Source organism: Diceros bicornis, chromosome 20 (assembly GCF_020826845.1).
Source record: "Diceros bicornis minor isolate mBicDic1 chromosome 20, mDicBic1.mat.cur, whole genome shotgun sequence".
In the NCBI taxonomy this organism is placed as follows: domain Eukaryota; kingdom Metazoa; phylum Chordata; class Mammalia; order Perissodactyla; family Rhinocerotidae; genus Diceros; species Diceros bicornis.
Window position 1 is genome coordinate 3,583,280 of NC_080759.1, and position 26,957 is coordinate 3,610,236.

General features: G+C 55.0%; 3 protein-coding genes across 7 annotated transcripts in view; 1 reads left to right on the top strand and 2 right to left on the bottom strand.

The window, feature by feature from the left end:
• SLC1A6 (solute carrier family 1 member 6) overlaps nt 1-13,190 on the bottom strand; it is a 164,473-nt gene extending 151,283 nt beyond the window's left edge. Inside the window, exon 1 of one of the 2 annotated variants that reach the window (XM_058563561.1) lies at nt 13,103-13,190. The gene's annotated coding sequence lies outside the window, so the exon portion shown is untranslated. Of the gene's footprint in view, nt 1-12,499; nt 12,579-13,102 lie in introns of those variants that run through there. The other variant, XM_058563559.1, reaches the window with a different exon arrangement.
• On the top strand, nt 7,511-14,412 carry SYDE1 (synapse defective Rho GTPase homolog 1). Of its 2 annotated transcripts, XM_058563554.1 has the most exons (8): nt 7,511-7,629; nt 9,213-9,554; nt 9,655-10,299; nt 10,465-10,679; nt 11,327-11,453; nt 11,662-11,822; nt 12,422-12,647; nt 13,028-14,412. In XM_058563554.1, the coding sequence occupies exons 1-8, from the start codon at nt 7,542-7,544 to the stop codon at nt 13,429-13,431; spliced, it is 2,208 nt and encodes a 735-aa protein (XP_058419537.1). In that variant the 5' UTR covers nt 7,511-7,541; the 3' UTR covers nt 13,432-14,412. The 2 variants fall into 2 exon arrangements, with proteins under 2 accessions (XP_058419537.1, XP_058419535.1); XM_058563552.1 differs by having other exon boundaries at nt 7,533-7,629; nt 9,655-10,679.
• ILVBL (ilvB acetolactate synthase like) lies at nt 14,406-23,598 on the bottom strand. Of its 3 annotated transcripts, XM_058563555.1 has the most exons (16): nt 23,496-23,598; nt 23,204-23,348; nt 21,844-22,045; nt 21,582-21,709; nt 21,360-21,498; nt 21,159-21,270; nt 18,474-18,573; nt 18,242-18,339; nt 18,006-18,142; nt 16,936-17,070; nt 15,846-15,960; nt 15,587-15,756; nt 15,440-15,510; nt 15,289-15,360; nt 15,010-15,115; nt 14,406-14,880 (listed from the first exon to the last, which is right to left on the bottom strand). In XM_058563555.1, exons 2-16 carry the CDS (start codon nt 23,336-23,338, stop codon nt 14,702-14,704), a joined length of 1,899 nt encoding a protein of 632 aa, XP_058419538.1. In that variant the 5' UTR covers nt 23,339-23,348; nt 23,496-23,598; the 3' UTR covers nt 14,406-14,701. The 3 variants fall into 3 exon arrangements, with proteins under 3 accessions (XP_058419538.1, XP_058419539.1, XP_058419540.1); XM_058563556.1 differs by lacking the exon at nt 16,936-17,070; XM_058563557.1 differs by lacking the exons at nt 21,582-21,709; nt 21,844-22,045.
• Nucleotides 23,599-26,957: the final 3,359 nt, after the last annotated feature.

A 26,957-nucleotide genomic window follows, 5' to 3' on the forward strand; every position in this document is an offset into this window, starting at 1 on the left:
AAAGGGGACGCGATGAGGGTTGAGCCGGGGCATGAGGAGGGCCTGTGCTTCAGAATGAATCCACAGATGAGCCTTACCATGGATTAGGGGCAGAAAACTTTTTCTGTAAAGGGCCAGATAGTAAATATTATCAGTTTTATGGGTCATGGAGTCCCTGCCACAATGACTCAGCCCTGCTGTTACAGCGTGGAAGCCACCGTAGAGAAGGCATCAAGGAATGGGCACCGCTGAGCACCCAGGACACTTTGTTTACAGACACTGAAACTTGAGTTTCATGTCCTGTTACAAGTCACGAAATATAGTCCTTTTTTTTTTACTGTAGCATTAAAAAATGTATTGATGTCATCAAAACGATTCAGAGAGATTCCCAACTAATATCTACCTTCCGGGTGCTTCTCTTCCCCCAGTTGTCCTGATAAAGTATAGCTTGTAGCTTTCTTTTTTTTAAGAAAGTAAACTATATTGCAGAAATGGGTCTGGCTGTTTGGGTGTTAGTGACGTATTTTTTCAGGCCTTTTCTCCCCCCAGAAACCCTTCCACATACTTGCCTCTTCTAATTTGGCTACTTGGCAACCGGGGTTCCCAAATATCTCAACTACCAAAATATCTCAACTATCACCCACAAAGAGGACATCAGAAGGTAGGTCCCACCTTCTATACCAAGGGCTAGACTCCAGGATTGCAGGAAAACCCAAATTAAATCCTGTCTACCCAGAAAATCCTGTCTAAAATCTGCCATCCTGTGTGGGCTTTCTAAAATTACATATTCCTGGACACATTAATGCTATGGTTACCACGAAGGCTTCCCTCTTGGACTCTAGGTTTGAAATTTTTAATTATCAAACACAATTATCAAAAATAGCATGAACAACAAAAAAACAAACAACTCGATCAAAAAATGGGCAGAGGAAACAGACACTTCTCCAAAGAAGATATACAGACGGCCAATAGGCACATGAAAAGATGTTCAACATCACTAATCATCAGGGAAATGCAAATCAAAACAACACTAAGGTATCATCTCACACCCATTAGAATGGCTATAATCACCAAGACAAAAAACAAATGTTGGAGAGGATGTGGAGAAACGGGAACCCTCATTCGCTGCTGGTGGGAATGCAAACTGGTGCAGCCTCTACGGAAAACGGTACAGAGATTCTCCAAAAAATTAAAAATAGAACTACCATATGATCCAGCTATCCCACTACTGGGAATCTATCCAACGAACCTGAAATAAACAATCCAAAGAAGCTTATGCAGCCCTATGTTCATTGCAGTATTATTCACCACAGCCAAGAAGTGGAAGCAACCCAAGTTTCCATTGACTGATGACTGGATCAAGAAGATGTGGTTTATAGATACAATGGAATAATACTCAGCCATAAAAAAAGACAAAATCGTCCCATTTGCAACAACATGGATGGACCTGGAGGGTATTATGTTAAGTGAAATAAGCCAGAGAGAAAGAGACAAACACCATATGATCTCACTCATATGTGGAAGATAAACCAACACATGGACAGAGAGAACTGTATTGTGGTTATCAGGGGCAAGGGGGATAGGGGGTGGGCACAAGGGGTGAAGAGAGACATGTATATGGTGATCGACAAACAAAAATGTACAATCAAAAATTTCACAATTTATAAACTATTAAGACACCAATTTAAAAAAAAGTAGCATGAAATATGGTTCACGAAATGTAGTCTTTTGATTTGCTTTTAACTGTTTTAAAATTTTAAAAACATTTATAGCTCGAGGACTACACTGGGCCAGTGGGCCATAATTTGCCAATGCTAGTATAGATGAATAAGAGTGACAAGAGGCAGGGAGGCCAAAAGGAACTAAAAAATGAGAGGTGAGGTGGGCTGAATCCCAGCATCAGAAAAGGAAGGGATAGATGAAGATGGTGCCACAGGATCTTTGCATATGCTGCTCCTTCCACCCCACCTCTTGCCAGAGCTAATGCCTCCTCAGCTTTGAGATTTCAGCACAAACCCCACTGTTCAAGGAAGCTTCTCCCCATCCCCTCCCTACCCTGGCTACATCAGGGCCCTAATACACTCACTATCCCCTCATTCTTCTCATTATATCAGGGATTTTATATTCATTTGTGTGATTCTTTGATGAATGTCTATTTCACCCACTTGATTGTGAGTTGAGAGCTGGGGGTTAAGACTGTGTTCTCTTGTTTATCTTGCCCAACTCCATACACCCATGCTTAGTTCATCTGCCACTCAAAATATATTTGTTGAGTGAATGAATGAATGAACAAATGAATGTATGAATGAATGAATGAATGAATAGGGAAGCAGTGTGATAGCAAGACTCTAGGATGCCAGATGAGGTAGCTGAGGTAGCCTAGCTTGGAACAAAAATCAAGGTTAAGTTGCTGTGGTATGCAATGTAAACTACCCCACCCCACCCCCCCGCCACTCCCCTGGGTAAAATCCTACACCCAGGAGCCTTGGTGAAATCAAGGAAAGACACCACTGCCTCATCCTATAGACCAGGAACAGCGAGCTCACAGTGGAACTACCTAATTCAGCAATAACAGGAGACCACGAGAAAATAACCACGTAGGAATTCTCCAAAATCTCAGTGAGGGTGTTGGAAGGGGTTTGAGCCAACTTATCCAGATCTGAAGGAGCAGAGTGACCCTGGCCAGTATGAACGTACAGTAACACTGCTTTCCACACAGGATTTTATTGGGTGATTCAAAGCAATTTTACAGACTCAGACACTGAGGCTCCGAGAGGGAAAGTGACTGTCCCAAGGCTCCATGCTGGGTGGGGGCAGAGGGGAGATTCCAATCCAGCCTAGTGTGACCCCAAACCTGACCCCTGATTCCACCAGGATGCTGGATGTCCTCCCCCACAGGTGACTTGCCCCAGGTCATGCTGCAGCTTGGATCAGCTCAGGTCCTGCCTCAGGTGAGGCTTTGGGGCCAAAGGTGGATCAGCTGGTGGGAGAGACGAGACAGCCGCTCCCAGCAAGGTGTGAGGGAGGGCTCAGTGAGGCTGGAGCCCGAGGTCCTGCAGGGGCACTCCTACTCACAGAAGCACATCTCCATCTCCGTGAACCTGCGCAGTGGGAGGTCCCTGAGACCCCTCAGGTTCCATGACCCACTGGGAGGACCCACAGGACTCAGCAAAGTTGTCACACTCACGGCTTGTTACAGGGGAAGCACACAGGTGAGAATCAGCAGAGGTAGAAGGCGCAGGGGTGGGGTCCAGGACAGGCCAGGCACAAGCCTCCAGTCACCCCCTCCCGTGAAGGCGTGTGGACGTCACTCAATTCTCCCAGCAAGGATGTGTGACAACACACACGGTGTGCTGCCAGCCAGAGAGGCTCACGTGAGTCTTGGTGTCCAGGGCTTGCACTGGTGGTTGGCCACTGCATTAGTTTCCTAGGACGGCCATAACAAAACCCCACAGGCTGGCGGCTTAAACAACAGAAATTTATTTTCTCACAGTTCTGGAGGCTGGAAGTCTGAGATCAAGGTGTCAGAGCTTGATCAAGGAATCAGAGCTCCCTCTGAGGGCTCTCTCCCTAGCTTGTAGATGGCCTGTGTCTTCACATTGTCTTCCGTCCACAGTCATATTGCACTAGGGCCTACCCTAACGACCTCATTTTAATTTAATCACCTGTTTAAGGACACTATCTCCAAATACAGTCACATTCTGAGGTACTGGGGGGTTAGGATTTCAACATATGAATTGGGGGGGGATGAAATTCAGCCCATATCAGCCACATAGATAAGGCTGACCACCCAGGCAGCTGACCTTAGTCACTCAATCTCCAGCCCTCCAGAGGTCAGACTGACACAGTGTGGCCCAAGGCCCTCACCATAAACCATATTGTTATCATAAACCATGTGGCATGGCCTCCAGGTATACAAAGAGGTTCTTATCAGGCAGGATACTCCAAGGGCTTAGAGGCTACCTCCCAGGAGCCAGTCAAGGGCCAGACCTTTCTCTGGAATGTGCAGAACCCAGAGACCTGGGAGGGAGGAAGGAGGGGGAGGAATGACATGGGGTCTCTGCCTGGCCCTGCCCACCCCAGGCCACTTGTCCCTACCTGACTGGCCACCTGTCTGCAGGCTGCCTCCCCTTCCTCTGGGACACCCAGCATCTACGAGGCCCTCGTGGCCACGCCTGCACCCCCAGGCCCTGCAGGCCGGGCACCAGGGAAGGTCTTGGCATGGCTGCAGGTGACCCGTTGCTGAATGTGTCCTGGGGCCTGGTCAGCAGAAGAGCCCAGCAGACCTGCTGCTGATAAAAGGAGGGCCCTACGATGGTGCCGGGGCCCCCGCTGCACCTGGGCTTCAGCTCCACTGCACCCTGCCTTGGGCTTCTCCAAGGGCCACTGGGAGGCTCTGGCCAACGTGCGCTGCTCTGTTGACTGCCTCCCAGGTGACACCACATCCTGCCTCAGGAAGCTGCCTCGCGAGGACTTGACCGCCAGCTCTCCCTCAAGCTCCTCAATGCTGCCCCAGTGGACAGCAGCCACTTCCTCCCCGCTCCTCTGAGGACTGACTCCTGGCCAGGGAAGCCTGCGCAGGCCAAGGCACTGGCCTCCACACCCTGGAAAATGCCAGATACAAGCGAGCCTCAGGTGCAGGGACAACTGGGAATGACAACAAGGGGTGAAAGAAGCTGAGGCCTGCTCCCCATAACCTTCTCCATCTTCCATTCCCCAGGAACTAAGGACCCCAGGGAGGTGGCAAACGGCGGACTTAGCCCACAGACACATGTCCCTCCTCCATCACCCCCATCCTTACAGCCGTGACAACAGGGGAGTTATTCTTCCTTTTAGACGGATGAGGAAATTGAGGCATAGAGAGAAGGTCTATGCTTGGATTCCCCCAAAGCCACCCTGAGATCAAGATTCAAGTGCAAGTAGTTTATCTGGGACGTGATCCAGGAAATGCTGGAAAGGTGGTGGAGAAGTGAGACAGGGAACAGAAGGAAGGCAGTAAAGAGTGTGTTGAGACGCAGGTGAGCAGCTGGAGCTCACCCCAGAGGGGCCTCTAGGGGTCAGTGCAGAGCATACACCTCAGCCATCCCACACAAGGGGCGAGGGAGCTGGGGCACTTATCCACCAGCCCCACTGTCTGCCACAGAGGTGCAGAGCTCTGCTCAAACCTGGCCAGCCCCCTGCACCTGCATTTCTTCTTCCAACAAATCCCCATATACACCGGAGGCTGACTTATCTATCAGGAACCATAGCACAGCACATCAGGCCTGCAGCCAGTGAGAACATTTGGGGAAAGAAAACACACACACACAGGCTCCAAACTCTAAAGAGCAACTACCAAAACCCAGATGAACAACTGTACGAACTTCAGAAGTGTGAAACTTAGTACTCATGACCATTTCATTATAAACAGTTTGTAAATCTGTTGTTCTCACTTATCAAGAATTTCTTATTACTGAGAAAGAATCATAGGCAACTATGAATTAAATGAGCTACATGTAGCCAAATAAATGCAACAAGAAAAATAGAGAAACCCTGTGAAAAGAGTTTCCCAAAAAATAATAAATATTGATGTGGCATGTGAGCATTTTTTTAATCATTTGATGTGATATGGGTGGGGCCAAGGACTGCTCTCACCCCCACCCTGGCCTCCAGCTCCTCTGAGATTCTGGAGAACCCCAATGGGACACTAGTCCTGTGCTCCCTGCCTTGGACTTGTGAAGAGGTGTCGTCTTGACCCCCAACCTCTCTCCCTCTTGCCAGCAGCTACCTCACAGACATCTGGGCAGGGATCTGGTGGGGTGCACCCCACCCTTCTCCAGCCTGACTCCTCCCAAATACACACATCCAAGAAAAATGAACAGAGCCTAAGAGACTTGTGGGATACTATCAAGCATACCAACATACGCATAACGGGAGTCCAGAAGGAAAGAAGAAAAAGGCGCAGAAAGAATAGTTGAAGAAATAATGGTCAAAAAACTTCCCAGAACTGATGAAAGAAATGAATCTACACATCCAAGAAGTTCAATGAACTCAAAGTAGGACAAACACACACAACCTCCTCTGTGTCACCTGGCACCCACCCATTCAGCAGTGAACAAGACTGACAAGCATCTGGTGAAGCTGGTCTCCAACCTGGACAAGGAAGCAGATAAACTAGAGCCAACCACTGGAGCTGTTAAGTTCAAGCTGTGGCAAGTGTTCAAAGAAATTAAACACAGTGGTACAATAATGACTAGACAATGGTGTGTGCTCAAGGAGGGCCTCCCAGGGAGGTGCTGTTGGAACTAAAGGATGAGAAAGAGGCAACTTCAGAAGAACCAGGGCTTCCCAAGCAGAGGGAAGTGTACGTACAAAGGGCCTGGCGCAGGAACAGTTTGATGTGAAGGAGGACCAGACAGGAGACCACAGGGAGCGACAGGGACAACAAAGGAGATGAGGCCAGAAGTCTTGTTGGGACTGGCTTTTATTCATGGGAATCTGGATTTTATTCTAGGTGGGGTGAGCAGTCATAGGAAGATTGTTCAGCAGGGGCATGCAATGATCTGATTTCAGCTTTTTAAGTCTACTCTAGGCACTGCATAGAGAATGGAATGTAGGAGTGAGGTGGGTTAAATTTTCCAAGACGGCCACAATAATATCTCCCATCCCACATCCTCTTGCACAAGGTCACCTTGACACACTGCCCACTGAGAGAGGTGGGGTCTATGTCCCCTCCTCTCGAATCTGGTGCCAGAAGTGACACAGCATGACATCCAAGGCTGGGTCAGGAAAGGTAATGCAGCTCCTGCCCTGCTCACTTTTGGAGCCCTGTTAGGCTGTGTAGAAGCCTGACTGCCCCCATCACCGACCTGCAGGAGGAAGTCCGGGCCACACCGGAGGCCCCGGTTCCCGCCCTCACACACAGCCGGGCGGAGGTCCCAGCCCACAGCTGGCATCAACTGCAAGACCTGAGTGAACGTGCCTCCAGATGATTCTGTCTCCCCATTTGTTGAGTCACCCCTAAACCTCAAAGTCTGTCCAGCAGAGGAGTAGAGACAATCACTGCCAGCTCTGCCCTGCCCAAATCCCTGACTCACAGCATCTGTGAGCATGAGAAAACGGCTGTTTTACACCATAAGTTTTGGGATGGTTTGTTAAACGGCCATCCCTAAGGAAGAGGGGGTGTCATCGAAACAAGTGATGCCAGGGCTTGCACCAGGCTGGAGCAGATGGTAGGGAGAGAGAGTACGTGCAAGAGAACTTGGATTCAACCAAGGGAGGATGGGTAAGACGGAAGACGAGGGCCCGGGAGTGCACCACGGTATTAAGAGTTGGAGCAGAGGAAGGCAGCCCAGAGCCCCCATGCCCTCCTTTCCCGGCCCGGGCGACTACATCTCCCAGCATCGCTCGCTCAGGCAGCGGGAAGGGGGGAAAAAAAAAAGTTTGGGCCAAGCATTCCCGGAATGCGCTTCCTGCTGGCGCGGGGCGGGGGGCTGGCGGGGAGGCCCAGGCGGGGCGGGGCGGGGCGGGGGGCGGCGCGGCCGGAGCCCGGGGCGCGCACTCGGGCCGGCCCGGGCCCCAGCATGGCCGAGCCGCTGCTCAGGAAAACCTTCTCCCGCCTGCGGGGCCGAGAGAAACTTCCCCGGAAAAAGTCGGACACGAAGGAGCGCGGTGAGCCGGGGAGCTGGTGGAGGAGGGGGACGCCGAACCCCTCCTGACCTGGGAGGGGGTCCCGGGGCCCCAAGGAGGGACAGCTGGGGGGACAGGGGAAGTCCCGCGGAGCCCCCTGCGGGCCGGGGAGGGGGGCCGAGGGGGGCAAGGGTCCTGGAAGGAACAGGCTGGGGGCAAAGGGGGCGCAGACCGTTATGTGCGCCTGGCCCGGGATGCCAGCGCTGCGGGCTCCTTGGGAGGCCCGGGAGGGGGCCTCGCCCTTGACAGGAAATGGGGCCGAGACGGAGCGCCTGGAGGGAGGGGAGGAGGAGCCGGGAGGCCGGGAAACTGGGGCCCAGTCAAGCTAGGCAGGGGACACCCTGACCCCTGGAGACCCAGGTTGGGAGATGCGGGGCGTCCTCCTGCAGAGGAGGGAGTGAGGCGGTGTGTCAATCATAGCAGTTACCCCCATTTCCCCTCCCACCTATGAACCAGTGACGGCAGCTGCGTCCGCCTTAGGCAACCCCAGGAAACTGTCCCTTTTATACAGATGGGGAAACTGAGGCACAGGGCAGTGGGTAATTTGCCCAGGGCCAGTGAACTGACTTAAACAGCTCTTTGGACTATGCTGCTAACAGAGACCCCCGAGACAGGGTCCTGGGGGGTGGAAATCCGAGGTGACCAGAGGAGGGAGTCAGCCGGCCAACAAGACAAGACCTAAAATAAATGGGAGCTGCATGGGACAGCAAGTCCGGAGAAGAAAGGAGTTAAAGGAGGGAAGCCAGACGACTCCATGGATCTGACCTCTCCCCAGCCCTTCCCAAATATTCCCAAGGTTCCCAGAATAGAGAGAAGGGACAGGGTGCCCACGCACAAACACACACAGGAAACAGCCCGGGATGTCAGACTGGGGAGGAAGGAGCAAGGGCGAGGCCACAAGGTGTTGACCGCGAAGGTCTGGCCTGGGCTAAGACAGGGCCCACTCCAGGATGGGGACAGGGTTTGGAAGACAGGCATGGGGGGTGTGGGTGACGTGCTGCAGGTAAGGGAGAACCCGGTGCTCGCTGTCACACCTGGTCCTGTCTCCCGAGCAAGCAAGCCAACGGCCACTGTAGGCTGTATGCTTGACCATGACCCGGGGGACTGGGAAGCGCCGCCCATGCCCAGCTCCCTGAAGCCCCTCTGGAGGGGGTCATCAAATCCCCCCATTTCACAAGAGGACACTGAGGCTCAGAGATGGGAAGCAACTTGCCCAAAGACACCAAGTGAGAAGGCACAGGGGCAGGGGCTCCATGCTGGGGTTAATGAGGGAGTGCGGAACGCAGGGCCCAGGCCTGGAGAAACCCCACTGGACCCCTGAGGCTGGAGGGCAGAGGGACAGTCCCATTTGGGAGCCAGGGACTGAGAGGGGGTGGGCTCTGAGCTGGCAGCCAATGAGATTGCTGGCCTGAGGCCGCCCTTTCCAAACAAGCAGGTGGAGTGAGAGCGGGTGCTGAAAGCACTCCAGCCCCAGCCCCTGCAGGCAAGAGCCCTGGGCTGGGGCTGCTCTGGGGGCGGCCAGGGGGTAGGGGGCACTGGGTCTCACTCCCCTTGTTCTCTGCCAGGCCGGCCAGCCCAGCGCCCAGAGCCCAGCCTTCCAGAGTCAGAGCTCCAGGCCCCCGAGGGGTCCCAGGCTGGAGCAGAAGGGCCCCCAAGCCCTGAGGCCTCTCCAAGCCCGGCTCGGGGGGCCTACCTGCAGAGCCTGGAGCCCAGCAGCCGCCGATGGGTGCTGGGCGGGGCCAAGCCACCGGAGGAGGCTGCTTTGGGGCCCGGAGCACCTGGCAGCGGGGAGCCTGCTGGCGAGATCTGGTACAACCCTATCCCTGAGGAAGACCCCAGGCCCCCCGCACCTGAGCCCCTGGGGCCACAGCCAGGCTCAGCTGAGCCAGAGGGCCCGGCCTCCCAAGGTGAGCACAAGCCTCACACCCCTGGCCCCCAAGATGACCACAAGACTCACCCCTGTCCCAGGCCCAGGTCTCTGAACCCTGAGGTCTGCTGTTCCCACAGGCGCAGCCCCCACGAGCCCCCCAACGAAAGCCTCTCGCACCAAGTCCCCCGGCCCAGCCAGGCGCCTCTCCATGAAGATGAAGAAGCTGCCCGAGCTGCGGCGCCGCCTCAGCCTGCGGGGCCCCCGGGCTGGCCGAGAGCGCGAGAGGCCCGCCCCCGCGGGCTCCGTCATCAGCCGTTACCACCTGGACAGCAGCGTGGGAAGCCCCGGGCGGGCAGCGGTGGCTGGGGGCGCGCGGGGCCTGCGGGCTGGGTACCTCAGTGACGGCGACTCACCGGAGCGGCCCGCGGGTCCCCCGTCGCCCACTGCCTTCCGTCCCTATGAGGTGGGCCCATCCGCCCGGGCGCCCCCCGCCGCACTCTGGGGCCGCCTCAGCCTGCACCTGTATGGCCTGGGGGGACTGCGGCCAGCGCCCGGGGCTACCCCCAGAGACCTCTGCTGCCTGCTGCAGGTGGATGGGGTGGCCCGGGCCCGAACAGGGCCACTGCGTGGGGGGCCAGACTTCCTGCGGCTGGACCACACCTTCCACCTGGAACTCGAGGCTGCCCGGCTGCTGCGGGCCCTGGTGCTGGCGTGGGACCCTGGCGTGCGGCGGCACCGGCCCTGTGCCCAGGGCACCGTGCTGCTGCCCACGGTCTTCCGAGGTAGGAGGCATGACTGCAGGGGAGAAATGGTAGGCCACAGAATTCAGCTCAGGGCTCCCCATTTTGCCAGAGTGCCTGGGGTACTAAGCCCCGGGGTGGGGGGGGTGGCCCAGGGCACAGGAGCCTGTAGGGGCAGATCCCACTCAGGTCCCCTTGTGTCTTCAGGATGCCAGGCCCAGCAGCTGGCCGTGCGCCTGGAGCCCCAGGGGCTGCTGTATGCCAAGCTGACCCTGTCAGAGCAGCAAGAAACACCGGGCACAGCTGAGCCCCGAGTCTTCGGGCTCCCCCTGCCGCTGCTGGTGGAGCGGGAGCGGTCCCCAGGCCAAGTGCCCCTCATCATCCAGAAGTGTGTTGGGCAGATCGAGCGCCGAGGACTGCGGGTGAGCCCCTCACCCCATCCCAGCTGGCCCCCAGACCTCAGACCCACTCCCCGAGACACCCAGCGTACAGAGGCCAGACCTTCCCCCTCACCCCACCTGGGACATGCCTAGCTCCAATCCCAACCCAGACAAGGGCAGGAGGCCTCCCTAGACTGTAGCACCCAGCTCAGAACCCATGGGTCATCCATCCATTTAATAACACAGGATCCCAGTCCTTCTGGAGCTCAGAGTCTGATGGGGGGGAAGACATGACTCCAGTAACTCACAGATGTAAAACTGTGGCTGAGACAAGAGTGAAGAAGCTGGGAGAGCTTAAAGCAGGACCTGACCTGCTGATTGGGGTAGTCAGAGAAAGCATCCCAGAGGAGGTGACAAGTGAGCTGAGGAGGAGTCAGAGTCTCCTAAGTTAAAAGAGGTGGGTGCCAGAACCAGTGATCCCTGCAGAGGTGACAGGGCCAAGTCGTCCAGGCAGCCAGGCTGGGCTGAGGAGGCATCCAGAGAACAAGAAGGCAGCCAGTGAGGCTACAGCCAGCCCCTGACCTCTCAGCCCCTGCCACCCTGGCCCAGACCTCCAGCTCCCACCCCACTGGGCCCAGACCAGTCTGTGGCCCTGGCAAGAAGGCACCCCTCCCTGCGCCCACACCCAGGTCGTGGGGCTGTACCGTCTGTGCGGCTCGGCAGCCATGAAGAAAGCGCTGCGTGATGCCTTTGAGCGAGACAGTGCGGCTGTCTGCCTCTCTGAGGACCTGTACCCCGACATCAACGTTATCACTGGTCAGCTGCCCTGCCTTCCCCCACCTGCTCCCACACCCTCACCTCAGGGCAGTGCCTGTGCTCCCTCTGGGACATCACCCCTTCTGTCTGGCTTTGTTTTCACTTTCCTGCACCTGTCCTGCTCCTTGTCCCCCCTCCCAGCCCCAGCTGACCCCTCCAGCCTCAGAAGCCAGGGGTGCTCTGACCAGAGTGGGCCCTGTGTCCGCAGGCATCCTCAAGGATTATCTTCGGGAGCTTCCCACTCCTCTCATCACCCAGCCCCTCTACCAGGTGGTACTGGAGGCCATGGCCCGCGGGCCTCCCTGCAGGGCTCCCCCCAGCACTGGGGACACCCGTGGGCTCCTCAGCTGCCTGCCAGATGTGGAAAGGGTGAGTTTGGCCCAGCGGGAGTGGGTGGGACAGGGAACGGGCTGACATCAGTAGAGTGCTTCACCCATGCCTGGGCTGGCAATAACCAGGAGATTGTGGCATCGTCACAACCCTAGAAAGTAGATGCCATTAGTATCCTCACTTCATAGATATGGAAACTAAAGCGCAGAGCAGTTGAGTGAGTTACCCAAGGTTGCACAACCAGTATGTATCAAAAACGCAGACTCTGAACACAGGTCTATCAACCTACTACAAGGGAGGTTCCTGCCTATGGGATCCTGGACAAGCCCCAATCTTCTCTGTGCCTCAATACCCTCATCTGTAAAATGAGATTAATGCCAGCCCTGCCTAACACACAGAAGGGTGGGTTTAAGTCCAAGCTCTGCCATTCCAAAGCTAAGTTACCTTTGGCCTCAGTCTCCCCTCCAGCAAAATGGGATCCTAATACCAATACCTAATGGTTAAGTCTTAGCTCGGTCATCTCCCAGCTATGAGGCCTTGAACCTCAGTTTCCCCATTCGGAGCTGCCTTAGTCTCCCTCAGATGCGACAGGGAACCGGCTTTGCCCGCCTCATGCCCTCCCAACCCTCTCCTCTCAGGCCACGCTGACGCTTCTCCTGGACCACCTGCGCCTTGTCTCCTCCTTCCACGCCCACAACCGCATGACCCCGCAGAACCTGGCCGTGTGCTTCGGTCCCGTGCTGCTGCCGGCTCGCCAGGCCCCCGCCAGGCCCCGCATCCGCAGCTCCGGCTCGGGCCTCACCAACGCAGTGGACTTCAAGCGGCACATCGAAGTGCTGCACTACCTGCTGCAGGCCTGGCCAGGTGAGCCCGCCCCCGGCCCACGCGGCCAATCCGGGCCAGGCGGCGCGGCGATGCTTTTTCGGGCGGGCAATTAAAGTCTCGGACTTCAGGCAAGCCACGCCCCCTTGCCCCAGTAAACCGTACCTGGTTGCCTCAGCAACCAGTTAAGATTCCGCTAATCCATGCTTGACGCGGTCAGAGGCCATGCCTCTTGACATGCCAATCAGAGGGCCGGTTGCCTAAGCAACCAGTTCAAGTTCAGCCAGTGAAATCCTGATCCGGTCGAAAGCCTCGCCTTTCGTCAGACCAATCAGGGACCTGATTACCTAGGTAGCCAATCAGAGGTCTGGCTTCCGCCGCCGTGCATGACGTCATCACAAGTCCTCCCTCTCCCTCCGTAGATCCCTGCAGGGCCCCGGAAGCTCCGCACCTCGCCCCGTACCTGCGGCCCAAACGGCAGCCGCCGCTGACCTTACCGCTAGCAGGCCCTGAAGTGGTGACGCGGCCCCGCAGCCGAGGCGGCCCCGAGAGCCCCCCGAGCAACCGCTACGCCGGCGACTGGAGTGTGTGCGGGCGGGACTTCCTGCCCTGCGGGCGGGACTTCCTGTCCGCGCCAGACTACGACCACGTGACGGAGAGCGATAGCGAAGACGAGGACGAGGAGGGTGGCGAGCGCACGGGCCCTGGCGACTTCGAAGATGACTTCGAGGCGCCCTTCAACCCGCACCTGAACCTCAAAGACTTCGACGCCCTCATCCTGGACCTGGAGCGAGAGCTCTCCAAGCAGATCAACGTGTGCCTCTGAGCGGGGCGGGCCGGGCTGCTGGTCGCTAAGGCGGTGCCCTAACGACCGAGGGAGACCAGACCTGTCGGTCAGGCCTCGCTCCTGTTGCTGGGGAGTTGCCTAGCGACCAGCCAGCCCGTTACTGAGCATCATTGCTCGTTGCCAGTGCTCAGTATTTGGACGCTGGCTGGTTGCGAGGGCCGGGGACTGGGGATTTTCGGGACCAGCTGTTGTGGGCATCTTTTCTGAGTACCAAGGGTTTCTCCCTTCGCTGCTGAAAGGCAGTTTTCCCGCTTCCTGGCTGGCCTCTCTTGCCTCCCTTGGCCGGGGAAATACCAGTTACTGTGAGCATCACCCTGGGATGGTAAGACACCCCTCAGAGAGTCCTCTTGCTGCTGCCAACCAAATCAGTATTAGCTTTGAGCATTGCACTCTGCCTCTCCTTCCCTGGAAGAACCCAAGGACTAGCACGAGGTGCTGTTTGGAGCGGGGTGGGAGGAAGCCCCTATCCTGGGCTCCAGCTAGATAGGGGCAGCCTGGGGTTATAGAAAAACAGCTGGTTTCCCCACCCTCTTTCCCAGGGAAAACTCCATGATTTCCTAAAGCCAGCAAATGGAGATAGCAGAGTCTGGCCCTTCTCCCTCCCCAATTCTTCCTCCCCATTCCTGAAGAAATTGAGCACTTATAAGACCTCCCTTTGGAGGGGCCCCACCTGAAGTGTCAGGCTGGGGGCAGTTTGGTACGGATCATATTTATTGCCTCCGTGCGTGTGTCTGTGTGAGGACTAGTGTGCATGGACACGTCTGGAGCAGGCGTGTGGGGCTCTTTCAGGGACCACAGAGGGGGGAAAGAGTTCACAGTGCCCAGGCACCCTAAAATCCCCAGTAATGGTGCCTCAGTGGGCCCAGGAGTTCCAGTGGGAGAGTAGGGTCCCCTCCTGTCTCCCTCCTTTCCCTCACTTCCATCTGTGTGGACAATAAATCAATATGCACAGGTTTTGGATGAGTACTTGGGCCCACATGGACCAGACGTGGTTTATTCAGTGTATAAGAGAGGAGAGAGGAAAAAGAGTGCACAGTTGGGCCCACAGAGAAAAAGGCCCAAGAGCCCTCCAGTGCTGCCAGGGAGCTTCTTTAAGCTCTGACTCCTCCAGCCCCTCCCTGTCCTCAGAGAGGGCTGTAGCATCCCTGGGCCTCATGGGATAGGCCTAGGGCAAGCAAGGATGAGACTCCAAACCAGCTGGGCACAGTTCAAGGGTGGGAGGGAGCCAAGGGGACTGACGCATGAGGCCCTACACAGCAATGGAGCCGTCTCGGAAGTCCGTCCTCCCGATGAGGATGTTGAGCACGACTGGGTGGCCGTCTCGGCACTGCCGCTGGGCATCACGCAGCACCTTAACCACCTGATCCTCATTCTCCCGTGAGAGCAGCAAGCCCTGGGCCCCCAGTCCCATTGCTGCCTTGTGATAATCTAAAAGGGGAGGTCAGGTCAGATGGTGGCAGGGACATGGCCCACCATGCAGCCAGCCCAGGAGAGAAACACACTCCTAGCAGGGACTGAAACAGCTTCCCCACTCCCCACGCTGCCCAGGCCCCTCACCAGTGTAAGCCAGGCCACAGGCCACATTGCTGCCCAGAGAGGGCACCTGCTCCCGAGAAATCTGGGTCCAGCCAGCATCATTCCCTATCAAGGCCATCACTGGGATCTGTAGGGAGAGCACAGGCCGCGGCCTTCAGTCCCAAGGCTTGGCCAGACAGAGGACAAAGATAGGGACAGCACCTCTGCGAGACATAAGCAGCTCCCTCCCAGCCCACCCCACCCCTGATGACATCTCCCAGAACCACAGGCTCTGAGCTTCCCTTGGGGCAGCCCGGTTACCTTGTGTCTGACGAAGGTGTCAAATTCAATGAGGCTGTAGCCAAACGCTCCATCCCCAAACAGGCACCAGACCTGAGGGGGGACCAAGGATGGTTGGGGTGGTTCAGGGCCCAGAAAGCAGCAGCCTCCTGCCTTCAGTACCCTGACTCACCTCGGCATCCGGCCGGCACAGTTTGGCCCCAAGTGCAAATCCTGCGCCAACCCCAAGAGTCCCAAAGGCCCCTAGAAGAACCAAGGGCAGGTAGGTGTGAAGAGGCCGGGACAGCGCAGGCTGCCCCAGGCACAGGCCCTTCCTTACCAGGATCGAGCCAGCACAGGGGGCCACGGGGCTGCACCAGGTGGGCGGCAGTGCCCACGAAGTCCCCACCGTCAACCACCAGAATCGAGTTGTCAGGCAGAGTTTCCTCCACCAGCTGCAGCACCCGCACCGGGTTCAGGTGCTGGGCCACAGGCCTCGACGCCTTCTCCCTGCAACAGAGCAGCACAGGTCAGCGGGGCCAGCAGCAGAGCCTGCCAGGAACCCATGAGCCCCCACGTCCACTCCACCCGGCCCCCACCGAAAGGCCTGTTCCTTTTGCCAGTCAGCTCGCCGAAGCTCCTCTGCCCAGTCGGAGGCCCACGTCTGGCCCCCAAGGCCTTCCACCAGCTTCACCACAAAGGAGCCTACGTCTCCTGGAGAAAGAGGAGGGCACAGCTGCGGGGAGGTGGCCTCCTGCCCTCCAGCACACAGGCCCAAGGACAGCACGAAGCAAACAGCAGCATTCGAGTGGGAGGCAAGGAGGCAGGCCAGGGTGCTCCTAGGGCAAAAGGGGTCAAACCCCAGAGCCAGCCGGAACCAGGGGTGAGGGGAAGGGCAAAGCCAAAGAAACAAGGTTTAGAGAGCACAAAGCAAGTTAGAAACCCAAGCCAGCCTCATTGCCTGCCTCCCTGTCACACCCCAGATCACGCAGTCCTGTCAATTCTACCTCTGAAACATGTCATTAAAAACACCTGCATCTGCCAAGCACATCTCTACAACCCAGACACGCAGAGGCTGCTGGTGAGTGAGTGTGAGTGAACAAGTAACCGAGCCCCTGACGTACTTCTCGTCATCCCCACTGAGCAATGACCACATGGAGGCTCAGAGGAGTAGAGTTTCTCGTCCCCATCCTTCCTGCTCCAGGCCTTGTCGTTCCTGTCCTGGCCTGTTTAACAGCCCCCTTGCCTCCGCCTGGCCCCTACAACTCGCTGCCCACCAAGTGCTACAAATGCAGCGGGGCCACTTCTCTGCTTGACATGAGCATCCCGTCACCTACACTGCAGCGTGGAGTCAGTGTCCTTGGAGTGAGGGGCAAAGCACGGCACGGAAAGACCATCGCAGGGGACTGAACAGGGTGGAGGAGCCATGACAAGACGAGAGAGGCCTCAGGGGCCAAGAAGGGTCCTGACGGCAGTGGGCAGCATGGGAGGGTGTGTAGCCAGGGGATGTTCCCAGGCCTTCCCTCTGGTGCACACCCTGTTTGTTCATCCATGTCTCTGGCTGACTGGGTGCCCCCAGGGCAGGGTCTGGGCCTTTATCACCAGACCCAGCTCAAGGCAGCTGCAGCACAGGCTAGGAAGAGAGAGACCAGGAAGAGCTCAGATGTGTGGGGGCAGCTCGGGGCTCACCCTGCACAGCCTCCTGGGGCTTCCAGAAGATGTCTGAGTTGATCAACATCTCTTTGCGGTTACGGTTGACAATAATGATCTTGCTGCTGTGGCTGAGGACACGGCCATAGGACAGGCGGAAATCACAGACGATTCCTGGGGTGGAGGACAGGGTCTCTGTGGATGGAGGCCCAGTGTCCTGGGGAGCACCCACTACCTTACTTAATCCATCGTGGTAGACAATGCAAAGAGGTCCCTGTTCTTCACCTCTCCCTGTACTCGTGGCATCTGCAGTGACTTTGTAGCTCCCCACCCCATGAATCTGGACTGGCCTCAAGTGTGCTTTGGCCAACAGAATGTGGCAGAGACCAGGCTTCAAGAAGCCTTGCAGCTTCCACTCTCTGTCTCTTAAATAACTGCACTCCCATGCCCTGCATGTTGCTCATCCTCCACCAAGTGAACAAGCCCAGGTCAGCCTGCTGGATGATGAGAAACATGGGGGAGGAAGCGGGCAGGAGAGAACTGAGTTATCCCAGCTGAGGCCATGCTAGCCCAGCCTATAGCCAACCAACACCTGAGTGTATGAGCCAGCCCAGCCTGGATCAGCATGGCTGCCTTCCAGCCCCACCGGCTGCAGACTCAGGAGTGAGCCCAGCGAAAACCAGAGCTACCACCTAACCTGTAGGTGGGTCTTGAGAAATAACAAGTGGAGTTTAAGCCACTGAGTTTGGGGATGGTTACTATACAGCAATAGCTAATGATTCAAAGCCCTTTATGTGAAACTCTAAGTGCTGTCTGTAGACACGCTGTATAAACGCTGTGTGTGGAGTGCAGCAGGTGCCTGCTGTCTGCGTCCTCCTCTGTGCAGAGCTAGGTCACAGCACATAACTGCACCCTGGCGAGCGTTCATCTGAACTTTGGTGCGGGGATGTTCAAAACCCTTGATAAGGGAATGGGTGGGGCCAGACATAAGACGGTGGGCGATTTATGAGGGTGGGGTGCCAGCAAGTAACTGACTAGAGAGGCAGGGTCAGGGGGTAAGGGAGGTGCCTGGAGGGAGAAAGAGGATGGGCGGGGAGGCTGAGGCCCACCTGCCAGCAGGACGACGTCTGCCTTCTGCAGGGCGGCACTGCGGTTCTGCCGGATGTGTAGGGGGTGGTTGCGGCCCAGGAGCCCCCGTGCCATTCCCCCCAGGAAGCAGGGGACACCCAGACTCTCCACAGCAGTCCTGAGATCCAGGCAGAACAGAGGTGAGTGTGGCTGAGGGCCTGCCATCCCCACAGGGCCTAGAGGACCAGGGACTAGGGATGCAGGGGGGGCTTCTCACCGAAGCTTGTCAGCAGGTATTGGGGGCAGCAGGGCCTGGCTCCCCAGCACAATAAGGGGCCTTTTGGCCCGGCTCAAGATCTCCACACAGCGCTGAACCTGGGGCGAGAGGTGGGGCTCAAAGGGCCAACCCTGAGTCACCAACAGCCCCCAAGAGTACACCCCCAACACTGACTCAGGGAGAGGCCATCCTGCCAGGTGGGAGTCCTTGGCCAGGGAGGAGAGGCAATCACCTGCTGGGGGGATGCCCAGGGGATATCCACAGGCAGGGGCCCCTCGGGCTGTGGCTCCCAGGCTCCTGCAAAGAGGTTGGCCAAGTGATTCTCTAAATACCTGCAAAGGAGAGAGGAAAGGGCAGTTAGCAGGAGCAGGTACCGGGGTTCTAGGAGCTGAAGGAGGACAGGGACCGGAAAAGGGGCTGGGAGTGAAGCTGGGCAAGCACAGGGATGGATTAGCAACCACCCAGGGACAGGCAAAACCCCGTGGCCAAGTCTCCAGCGGCCTGCTTCCCCTCAAAAGCTTCTGGTGACCACCCCAACTTGACACAGACCCTCAGAAACAAGTGACACAGGCATGGAGTGCCAGGATCAGGGCCATGGCTGCAGGTCAGAGAGACATGGGCTCGAGTCCTGGCTCTGCCTCTTCCTAGCTGTGTGACTTTGGGTGAGTGACTTAACCTTTCTGAGCTTCCTCCTCTGTAAAATGTAAAAGGGAACCTCCCTCCTAAGGTTCAGTGATGTGTACATTCAGGATATAAAGCATTTTGCAAACCATTTGATCAATGGGAGTTATTAACATCACCAGTATTCTCGCCTCTTCTTCAGCTTCCAACATCTCCTTCTCTGTCTCCTTACTCATTGGGTCACAGGGCCCAGCTTTCCTTAAGGCCCTGTGCAGGGCCCTGGAAACACAAAGATAAATCCTGCCCTCAAGGAACACCTAACCCAGCAAAAACAGACACAAGGGCACTGGCAGGAAGGAGTAGGAGCCAGAAGCTTCTGTTTCTCTTTTAAAGAGGAGTCAAGACTCCAAACAATAGGAGGCCAAGGATGGAACCTGGGGAGCCCTAACGTGGAAAGAAACAAAAGTCCCCTTGCAGGGGGCTGAGCAGGGGCAGCCCAAGAGAGAGAGAATGGAGTAGAGCAGAACCAACAGGCCAGGCAGCAAGGACGCTGTCACAGCCACAGAACAAAACCGCTTAAAAATCCAGCCTACCTGACACGGTCACCAACCTCTTCCTGTATGCGCAGGAACCCTAAATCCCCCTCTTTATTCCTGGCTCCATACCCACGTTGGAGGAAGGATGGGAGACACCTTGCCTTACACCTGATATGACACTGGACTCAGCCCTATTCTTACTTAAGACAGTAATGGTTAATTCTTTTACACCTTAGCATTCTGCACTCTCCAAATGATCTCATTTTATTCTTCACTGAATCTTGATCTAAAGAAAAAAGCAGGCAACGTTCGTCCATTTTACAGATGAAGAAGCTGAATTCAAGAAAGGTTTAATCACAACGTACATAAGTCAAATCATCATGCTGTACACCTTAAATTTAGACAGTGCTGTATGTCAATTACATCATAAAACTGGAGAGGAACAAAAAAACGGAAAGAAAGGTTTAATCATTTGCTCAAGGTTAACACAGCTAGTTAGCTGCAGTCCTAGGATCTGAACCCAACTCTCTGGACGTTCATTTCATTCACTATAGCTGGCACATGGCTCTGTGGGTAAAGCACTGAAGGTTCCTCCAGGCTGAACCCCAGCGTGCCATTAACAAGATGGACGCAGGTCATTTGGCCTCCTTGGGCCTCAGTTACCTAACCTATGACATGGGCATAATAATACCTTACTGTCTTAACTCAAAGAGTTGTTATAAAAGAAGTGTGAGTAAAACCTCCACTCCTTGAGCTTCTCACACGCCCAGGATGCAGGGACCTGTCTGTCTTATTCATGCCCATCCTGGTCCCTGGCACATAGCAGCACCGCTAAATATTTGGAGGGGGTGTGGAAGGTGGAGGGGCAAGGATAGGCAAAGGGAAGGGACAGAGGGGAAAGAGGAGGAGATCAATTTCCTTCCTGTGCCCTGTTGCCGCCAGGCCCACCTCAGTGGTGACCAAGAACGGATCCCTTTCGCATACCTCCTCTTGAGCTAGGCCCCTGCCTGGAACCCTCTCTATCCTCTCAACTGAAAGGAGCCCCGGCAAACTTGTAGCTCTTCCAGGAAAACCGTGACACTTGTCCCAGGCCACCCTGCTACCCTGCTCTCTCCAAGATCCTGCCAGTAACCATTTGAAGTCCTATAGTGGCCCCAGAGTGAGCTGTGCCCATGTCACCGGCCTGCAGGGACCCATTGTCCCCTTATTCTGGCCTCAGAGAGGTGATATGTGATCCATCCACGTCTCTGCATCTCACAGCCACCACCCAGACGGAGGCCACCATCGCCTCTCCTCCTGGTGACCACCACACCTCCTCCCTGCTTCCCAGCTTCCACTCAACCCCACAATCCACTCTCCAGCAGCAGCCAGAGGGAACGTAATAAAAACTGGAGTCAGGGTATCCCACACCTCTGCTCAAGGCCCTGCAATGCTTCTCAATGGATCTCAAATTAAAAACAAAACCCCAGGTCCTCCCAGTGGCCCCTGCTGGCTGCTCTGAGCTCAGCCCCTGCCCCTCACCCCTCTGCTCACCTGCTGCTGCCACATGGGCCACCTTGTTTTCCCAACCCATCAAGTTTGTCCCTGCCTCAGGACCTCTGCATATGCTATGCCCTCTACTTGGAATGCTCTTTTCGTGGCTGGCTTCTGTCAAATGCCATGTAAATCAATGACCGAGTCACAGGAGGGACGGATGCTGGCAGAAGGCTGCAGGAGACGGCAGGGACGGGGGAGGGCAGGGCAGGAGTGGGGCTACTCACCAGGAGACCACTCGACCCATGACGCCCTTGACTGGCCTGGCTGGCGCCAACTCCTTCTGCACAATGAAGTAGGGGTACAGCACGTCAACAGGCAGCTCCACAAACACTGGGCCTGCGGGGGCAGGGAGGACGCTGAGCCTGCCACGCCTCCCTAGACCCCAGGCCCTAAGGCCTGACCACTGCCCAGCTACCCCCACCTACCCGGGGTGCCCGACTGGGCAGCAGCCATCGCAGCCCTCAGGGTGGGTATGATGTCCCGCACCCTCCGCACAGAAGCACAGAACTTGCATAATGGCTGGAACAGGGACATCTGATCAATGGCCTGGAGCGCACCCCGGTTCTGGCGGAGACAGGAGTCCAGGGAGTCAAGATGTGAGCCCTTTGAGCCTCCCTGGCCCCCGCCGCCCCTCAAGGACAGGGCACCTGCAGCAGGGTGCCGGCGGCCCCACCCAGAAGCAGGACTGGGGACTGAGCTATCTGGGCATTCTTCAGTGCAGTCACCGTGTTGGTGAGGCCAGGGCCTGCCGTCACTGCCGCCACGCCCACCGTCCCTGGAACAAAGACCCCGCCACAGCTGTGCCCAGTCTCTTGGCCACCTCTGAAAAATGCCTGCCCCTCGAAGATCCCCCCCCCCAAAAACACCTGCCCCACGAAGACCCCCCAGCCCTCTCCACTCTGCCCTCACCAGTCAGGCGGGCCACGGCATCAGCGGCAAAGACGGCCGTGACTTCGTGGCGCGTGTCCACCACACGGATGCCCAGCTTCTCACAGGCCACCAGCAGTGGGGAAATGTGCCCGCCAACCAGCGTGAAGAGGAACCGCACACCATGGGCCCTCAGCACCGCGGCCACATTCTCCCCGCCATGCTGGATGCTTGTCTTGTCCACCTGAGCCCAAGGAGGAGGAGGAGCAAGATGGTCAAGGACCAGGGCAAGGGCGCCAGGGCAGGTGGGGAGAGGGGCGATCCTCCTCCCCCAGGAAGGAGGACAGAAGCAGGGTCAGAGGTCAGGGGAACGTTGGTGTTGGTTAGGCATATGTTATGCTATCCACACGTCATCTTATCACATCCTCTTGTCATTACATCCTTTTGCAGCTAAAGAGAGCAAGACTTGCCCAAGCAAGATTCAAAGTCCCAGAGAACCAACACTCTTAACAGCCCCACTCTGTTTGACTGCCCGGCTCGGGGATGGTGGGGCAATCAAGGACAGAGGGGAGGGAAGGCGGATCTACAGAACCCAGGAGAGTTGGGCCAAGGGCATGAGCAGGAGCCACCTGCTGTGACTCCAGAACTACCGCCCCTCCAGTATCTGGCTGGCAGCCTGACTGCTGACTCCAGCCTACCAGACTCCCTCCCACTCCCTGGGCAAGGTCCAGCTGACAGGCTGCCAGCCACCAAATGCCTAGCACGGGAGGGGCCTGCTGGCACGGCCCCACACACCAGAGGCCTTTGCCTTAAATCTCCCTCAGTTCTCAAGGCTAGTGGTCTTACCTCTGGTTAGGAGAGGAAGGGCTGAGGAGGAGTCAAGGTTGCTCAGGCTAGGAGATGAAAGACTAGGGAGAGGGTCTGGGAAAGGGGTAAATTTCTGAGAGAGGAGTAAGTAGTTCAGAGCCAGGCCTGTGGGGTCACCTAGGGCAAGCTACCCACAACCCCTCTGAGCCTCAGTGTCCTGCCGTGGAAAATGAAACAACAGCACGTAAGCCAGGGGCGTTTTGAGGGATACACGAGCATCGTCACTGCGCGGCACCCCCTCCGGCGCCTGCCTTTCACGCACTCTGACCCACCGGGTCTAGGGTGCCTCTGTAAAAAGGGGCCCCTGGGGAAGCAGGTGGGCGCAGCCGTTAGTGCCCAGGCAGCCGCGACTTCCGGATTCTCTCATACTAGCGGCAAAGTCTAGGGCCCCGTGGCAATGGGGACAGGACCCTGGACAGAATGTCCCGAACAGCCCCTCTGGATTAGTCACACTTTCCCCGCCTGCAAAACGGGTGAGCTGGAAAGAGCGCCCGGAGCCCGCTCCTCCTCTGGCCGCCCCCGGACGCCCCCGCACCTTGTGCATCAGCTGAAAGAGGAGCCCCAGGTGGTGCGCGGCGCCCAGCGCGGCAGCCGCCAGCGCCACGAAGGCCAGGAGCAGGAAGGAGGAGAAGATGCCCCCGGGAGGGGCGGCGGCAGCGGCAGTCTCCATGAGGTGGCACCTAAAAGGAAAAGGGCAGAGCCAGGATCTGGGCGCCAAAGAAGCCAGACCCCTGACCCCAGCGAGCGCCCGACCCAGGCCGCGAGTCGAGGTCAGATCGCATCAAGATGCTTCTCCGATCCCCAAGACCTCGTCAACTTTCACCTACGGGAAAAGGCGCTGACTCCAGAGGAATCACGCGCCCTTCGTGTCACGTGACCCGGGCACGCAGCCGGAAGGCGCGAAGCCCAGAGCCCAGAGCCCAGAGCCCAGAGCCCCCCGCCCTGCACTTTCGCCTACGAGGATCAGCAGCACCCGACGGGCCGGCCCGAGGCGCGTGCGCACAGCGCAGCCTCTAAGAGCCGGCTCTCTACTGGCCGCCTCGCGCACAGGCCCCGCCTCCTCCCGCCTTTCATTGGCTCGCACTGCAGGCCTCCCCGCCGCTTCCCCAACAGGCCTCGCCCCTCAGCGTCTCCCTGTGGCCGGGGATCTGGTAGACCCGCCTTCCGCGGCCTTTAGCTGGCCCCACACTGCCGGCCCGTAGGTTCCCGGCCTTCCGCGCACAGCCTGCTTTCCACACCAGCCGTGCCGCATGCTCCTTCAAGTTGGCCGAGAGTGGACAGTCACGGACCCGCTCTCCGGAGTCCACCAGCCTGTCATTTTAACGTTGGCTCCCATCTTTTGTCAGCTTCTGGGATTTATCTGTGAGGATTCCGCTCCATCATTAATTTTATCTTCTATTGAATCACTCCTAGGTTTTAATTTCACCCGTTTAAAAAAAAAAAAATCTCAACTTGTCTCCGTCCCTTTGCTCCTCTTTTTGGCAAATTCGTCCAGTGAGTTATCTATCCTTGCCGTCCGTGAGCCCCCCTCCTATTCCCTCTTGAACCTACTCCAAATAGGCTCTTCCCCGCCACTTGAGGAGATCTGTTCTGGATTATTCCAACAATCTCCAAACCGGTCCCTCTGCCTGTACTAGCTCAACCTCACTCTCCCTGCGTATAATTAAGAGGATAAAATGCAAACTTCCTAGAAGGGCTTTCTAGGCCCAGTTAAACTCCCAGAGCCAATAATGAAATAGTCATCATTACTTTCTGTCAAGCGCTTACTGTGTGCAAGGGGCTGTTCCAAGCACTTTTGACATATTAATTCATTTAATCCTCACAACAGCCCTGTAAGGGTGGTGTATTATCATAATCCCGTTTTACAGATGAGGAAACTGAAGCACAGAGAGGTTAAGGAACTTGCCCAGAATCACACAGCTTGTAAGTGATAGAGGCAGAATGTGAACTCATGCAATCAATGCTGCCTGAGCTCCCAGACTGGGAGCACCTCAAGAATGGGTACTGTGTTTCAACCATGTGGCTTCCTCATGCCTATCACAGGGTGTAGCATTGGGGCCCACCCAGATCTCTCCTTGCGCTTACGTAGGATTTTATTCTAAGTGAGTTGGGAAGCTAGAGTGGATTTTGGACAACCTAAGTCACACAAAACCTGCACACGATTGTTCCTAGGGGCTTTATTTGTAACAGCCAAAAATTGGAAAAATCAAAATGTTTCTCAGCAGGTCAATGGTTAAACAAACTGTGGTCCATCCATACCATGGAAGACCACTCAGCAATAAAAAGGACAAACTATTGAAACGTGCAACAACTTGGACGAATCTCAAAATAATTATGCTCAGAGAACAGATTGGGGTGGAGCTGGGTGAAGGTGGTCAAAGGTACCTTTTGGTACAAAAGAAAAGGTACGAACTCCCAGGTATAAGTTCTGGGGATCTAATGTACAGCATGGAGACTATAGTTAACAACACTGTATTGTATATTTGAAAGTTGCTAAGAGAGTAGATCTTAAACCTTCTCTTCACAAGAAAAAAATTGTAACTATGTGATAGATGTTAACTAAACTTATTGTGATATAATCATTTTGCAATATATATGCATATTGAATCATGTTGTACGCCTTAAACCTATACAGTGTTATATGTCAATTATATCTCAATAAAACCGGAAAAAAAGTACTGTCTATCCACAAGTTAAAAAAAACAATTATGCTGAGTGAAAGAATTCAGTCTCGAAAGGTTACATACTATATAACTCCATTGATGTGATATTTTCCAAGTGAGAAAACCATAGTGAGGAAGGACAGATCAGTGGTTGTTGAGGGTTAGGGCAGGATGTGACCATAAAAGGGGGTACACAAGGGAAGTTTTTGGGTGATGGAGCCATTCTATATTTATATAATGGTGGTGGTGGCATGTGTTATCATTGAACTGTACACCAAAAATAATCCGTTTTGCTGCATAATACTTGAAAAATAAAATTATACAGATATTATACACACACAGTATGTAAATAAATGTATTTTTTTAATATACACTAGCACCAAACTGAAATTTTTCCTTGAAGTAATCAGCACCCTTGAAAGAGAATTGGGAAACGGAATAAAGTTCTGCCTGTGTAATTCAGATTTATTTAATGCCACATGCAGAAAATGCTACTCTTAAGTGCTTCACATTTTAGAGAAACAGTAAACTTACCAGACCTTCATATCCTCATCAATCCTCATATTTATGAGTTTCAGGGAAAGCATAGTGTTCAAAAATGTCACAGAGGGTAGAGATCATCAGTGCCAATTCCTCCGTTTAATGCCTCTGCGACGTGGAGAAGGGAAGGGACTTCCCCACTCTCAGTGAAGGGCTCAGAGCTACACTGCTTCCAGATCTCCAGACTCTGGCTCAGTAGGCATGAGGTGACCTATATTTCTGAGTGCTCACACAGCCTTTGGGATGGAGCCCCAGGCACCCAGGGCTCCTTCTAAACTGTGATGCAAGCCCCTACTCCTTGCTTCCATCTCCTTGAGCCAAAGGCAGCACCGCCCAGGCCTCCAACTATCCTCAGGAGATGCAAAGCATACCTTGCCCCACACCTGCATGAGGTAATGCCTAACAAGGAGGGGTGGAACCCACGTTTGCATCCACCCAAGCAGAGAAATGAAAGCCAATCAGTCCTCACAACTGGAAAAAATTAGAAGTCCACAGAAACCACAAAAACGTTACTAAAGGAGTTGTTAGTAATTTATAAATCACCTAATTCCCCGAACTTAAAAGAAAAATGGAAGCAGCCAACAAAAATTTTAATGTGTTTAATATAACCCTTAAAATTGAAATTGAAATCAAACATCCTAGGGTCAGCTTTATTTGTAACAGTCAAAAACTGGAAAAAACAAAATGCCTCTCAATAAGCAAATGGTTAAACAGTCTGTGGTACATCCGTAGTATGGAATATTCTCACCAATATAGCAGGTATTTATTATATAGAGAGTATATATAAATAATATATAATAATATCAAAATATATATTTATGTATTGTTTATTATAATTTATTATATTTTATATATTTATTAAATAATACATATTTATTATACATATATTTATTATACAATATATATTAATAATATACAATGTTATTATATTATATATCAATAATAATATAATAATATTATATCTTATATTATATATTATAAAATGGAAGGCAATTATTATTGGCACAAAGAAATGTGTTCTTGCAGCCGGCCCTGTGGTGTAGTGGTTGGGTTTGCACTCTCCGCTTAGCGGCCCAGGGCTCACGA

Bases quoted from the DNA above. Each gene is read 5' to 3' on its own strand.
- SYDE1 (XM_058563552.1), top strand. From the start codon at position 7,542: ATGGCCGAGCCGCTGCTCAGGAAAACCTTCTCCCGCCTGCGGGGCCGA. The intron at 10,680-11,326 runs GTGAGCCCCTCA...GCCCACACCCAG, and splicing joins TCGAGCGCCGAGGACTGCGG to GTCGTGGGGCTGTACCGTCT. The intron at 11,454-11,661 runs GTCAGCTGCCCT...CTGTGTCCGCAG, and splicing joins CGACATCAACGTTATCACTG to GCATCCTCAAGGATTATCTT.
- ILVBL (XM_058563555.1), bottom strand. From the start codon at position 23,338: ATGGAGACTGCCGCTGCCGCCGCCCCTCCCGGGGGCATCTTCTCCTCC. The intron at 21,271-21,359 runs GTAGGTGGGGGT...CTGCCCCCGCAG, and splicing joins TGCCCAGTCGGGCACCCCGG to GCCCAGTGTTTGTGGAGCTG. The intron at 18,143-18,241 runs GTGAGAAGCCCC...CCTGGATCTCAG, and splicing joins ATACCTGCTGACAAGCTTCG to GACTGCTGTGGAGAGTCTGG.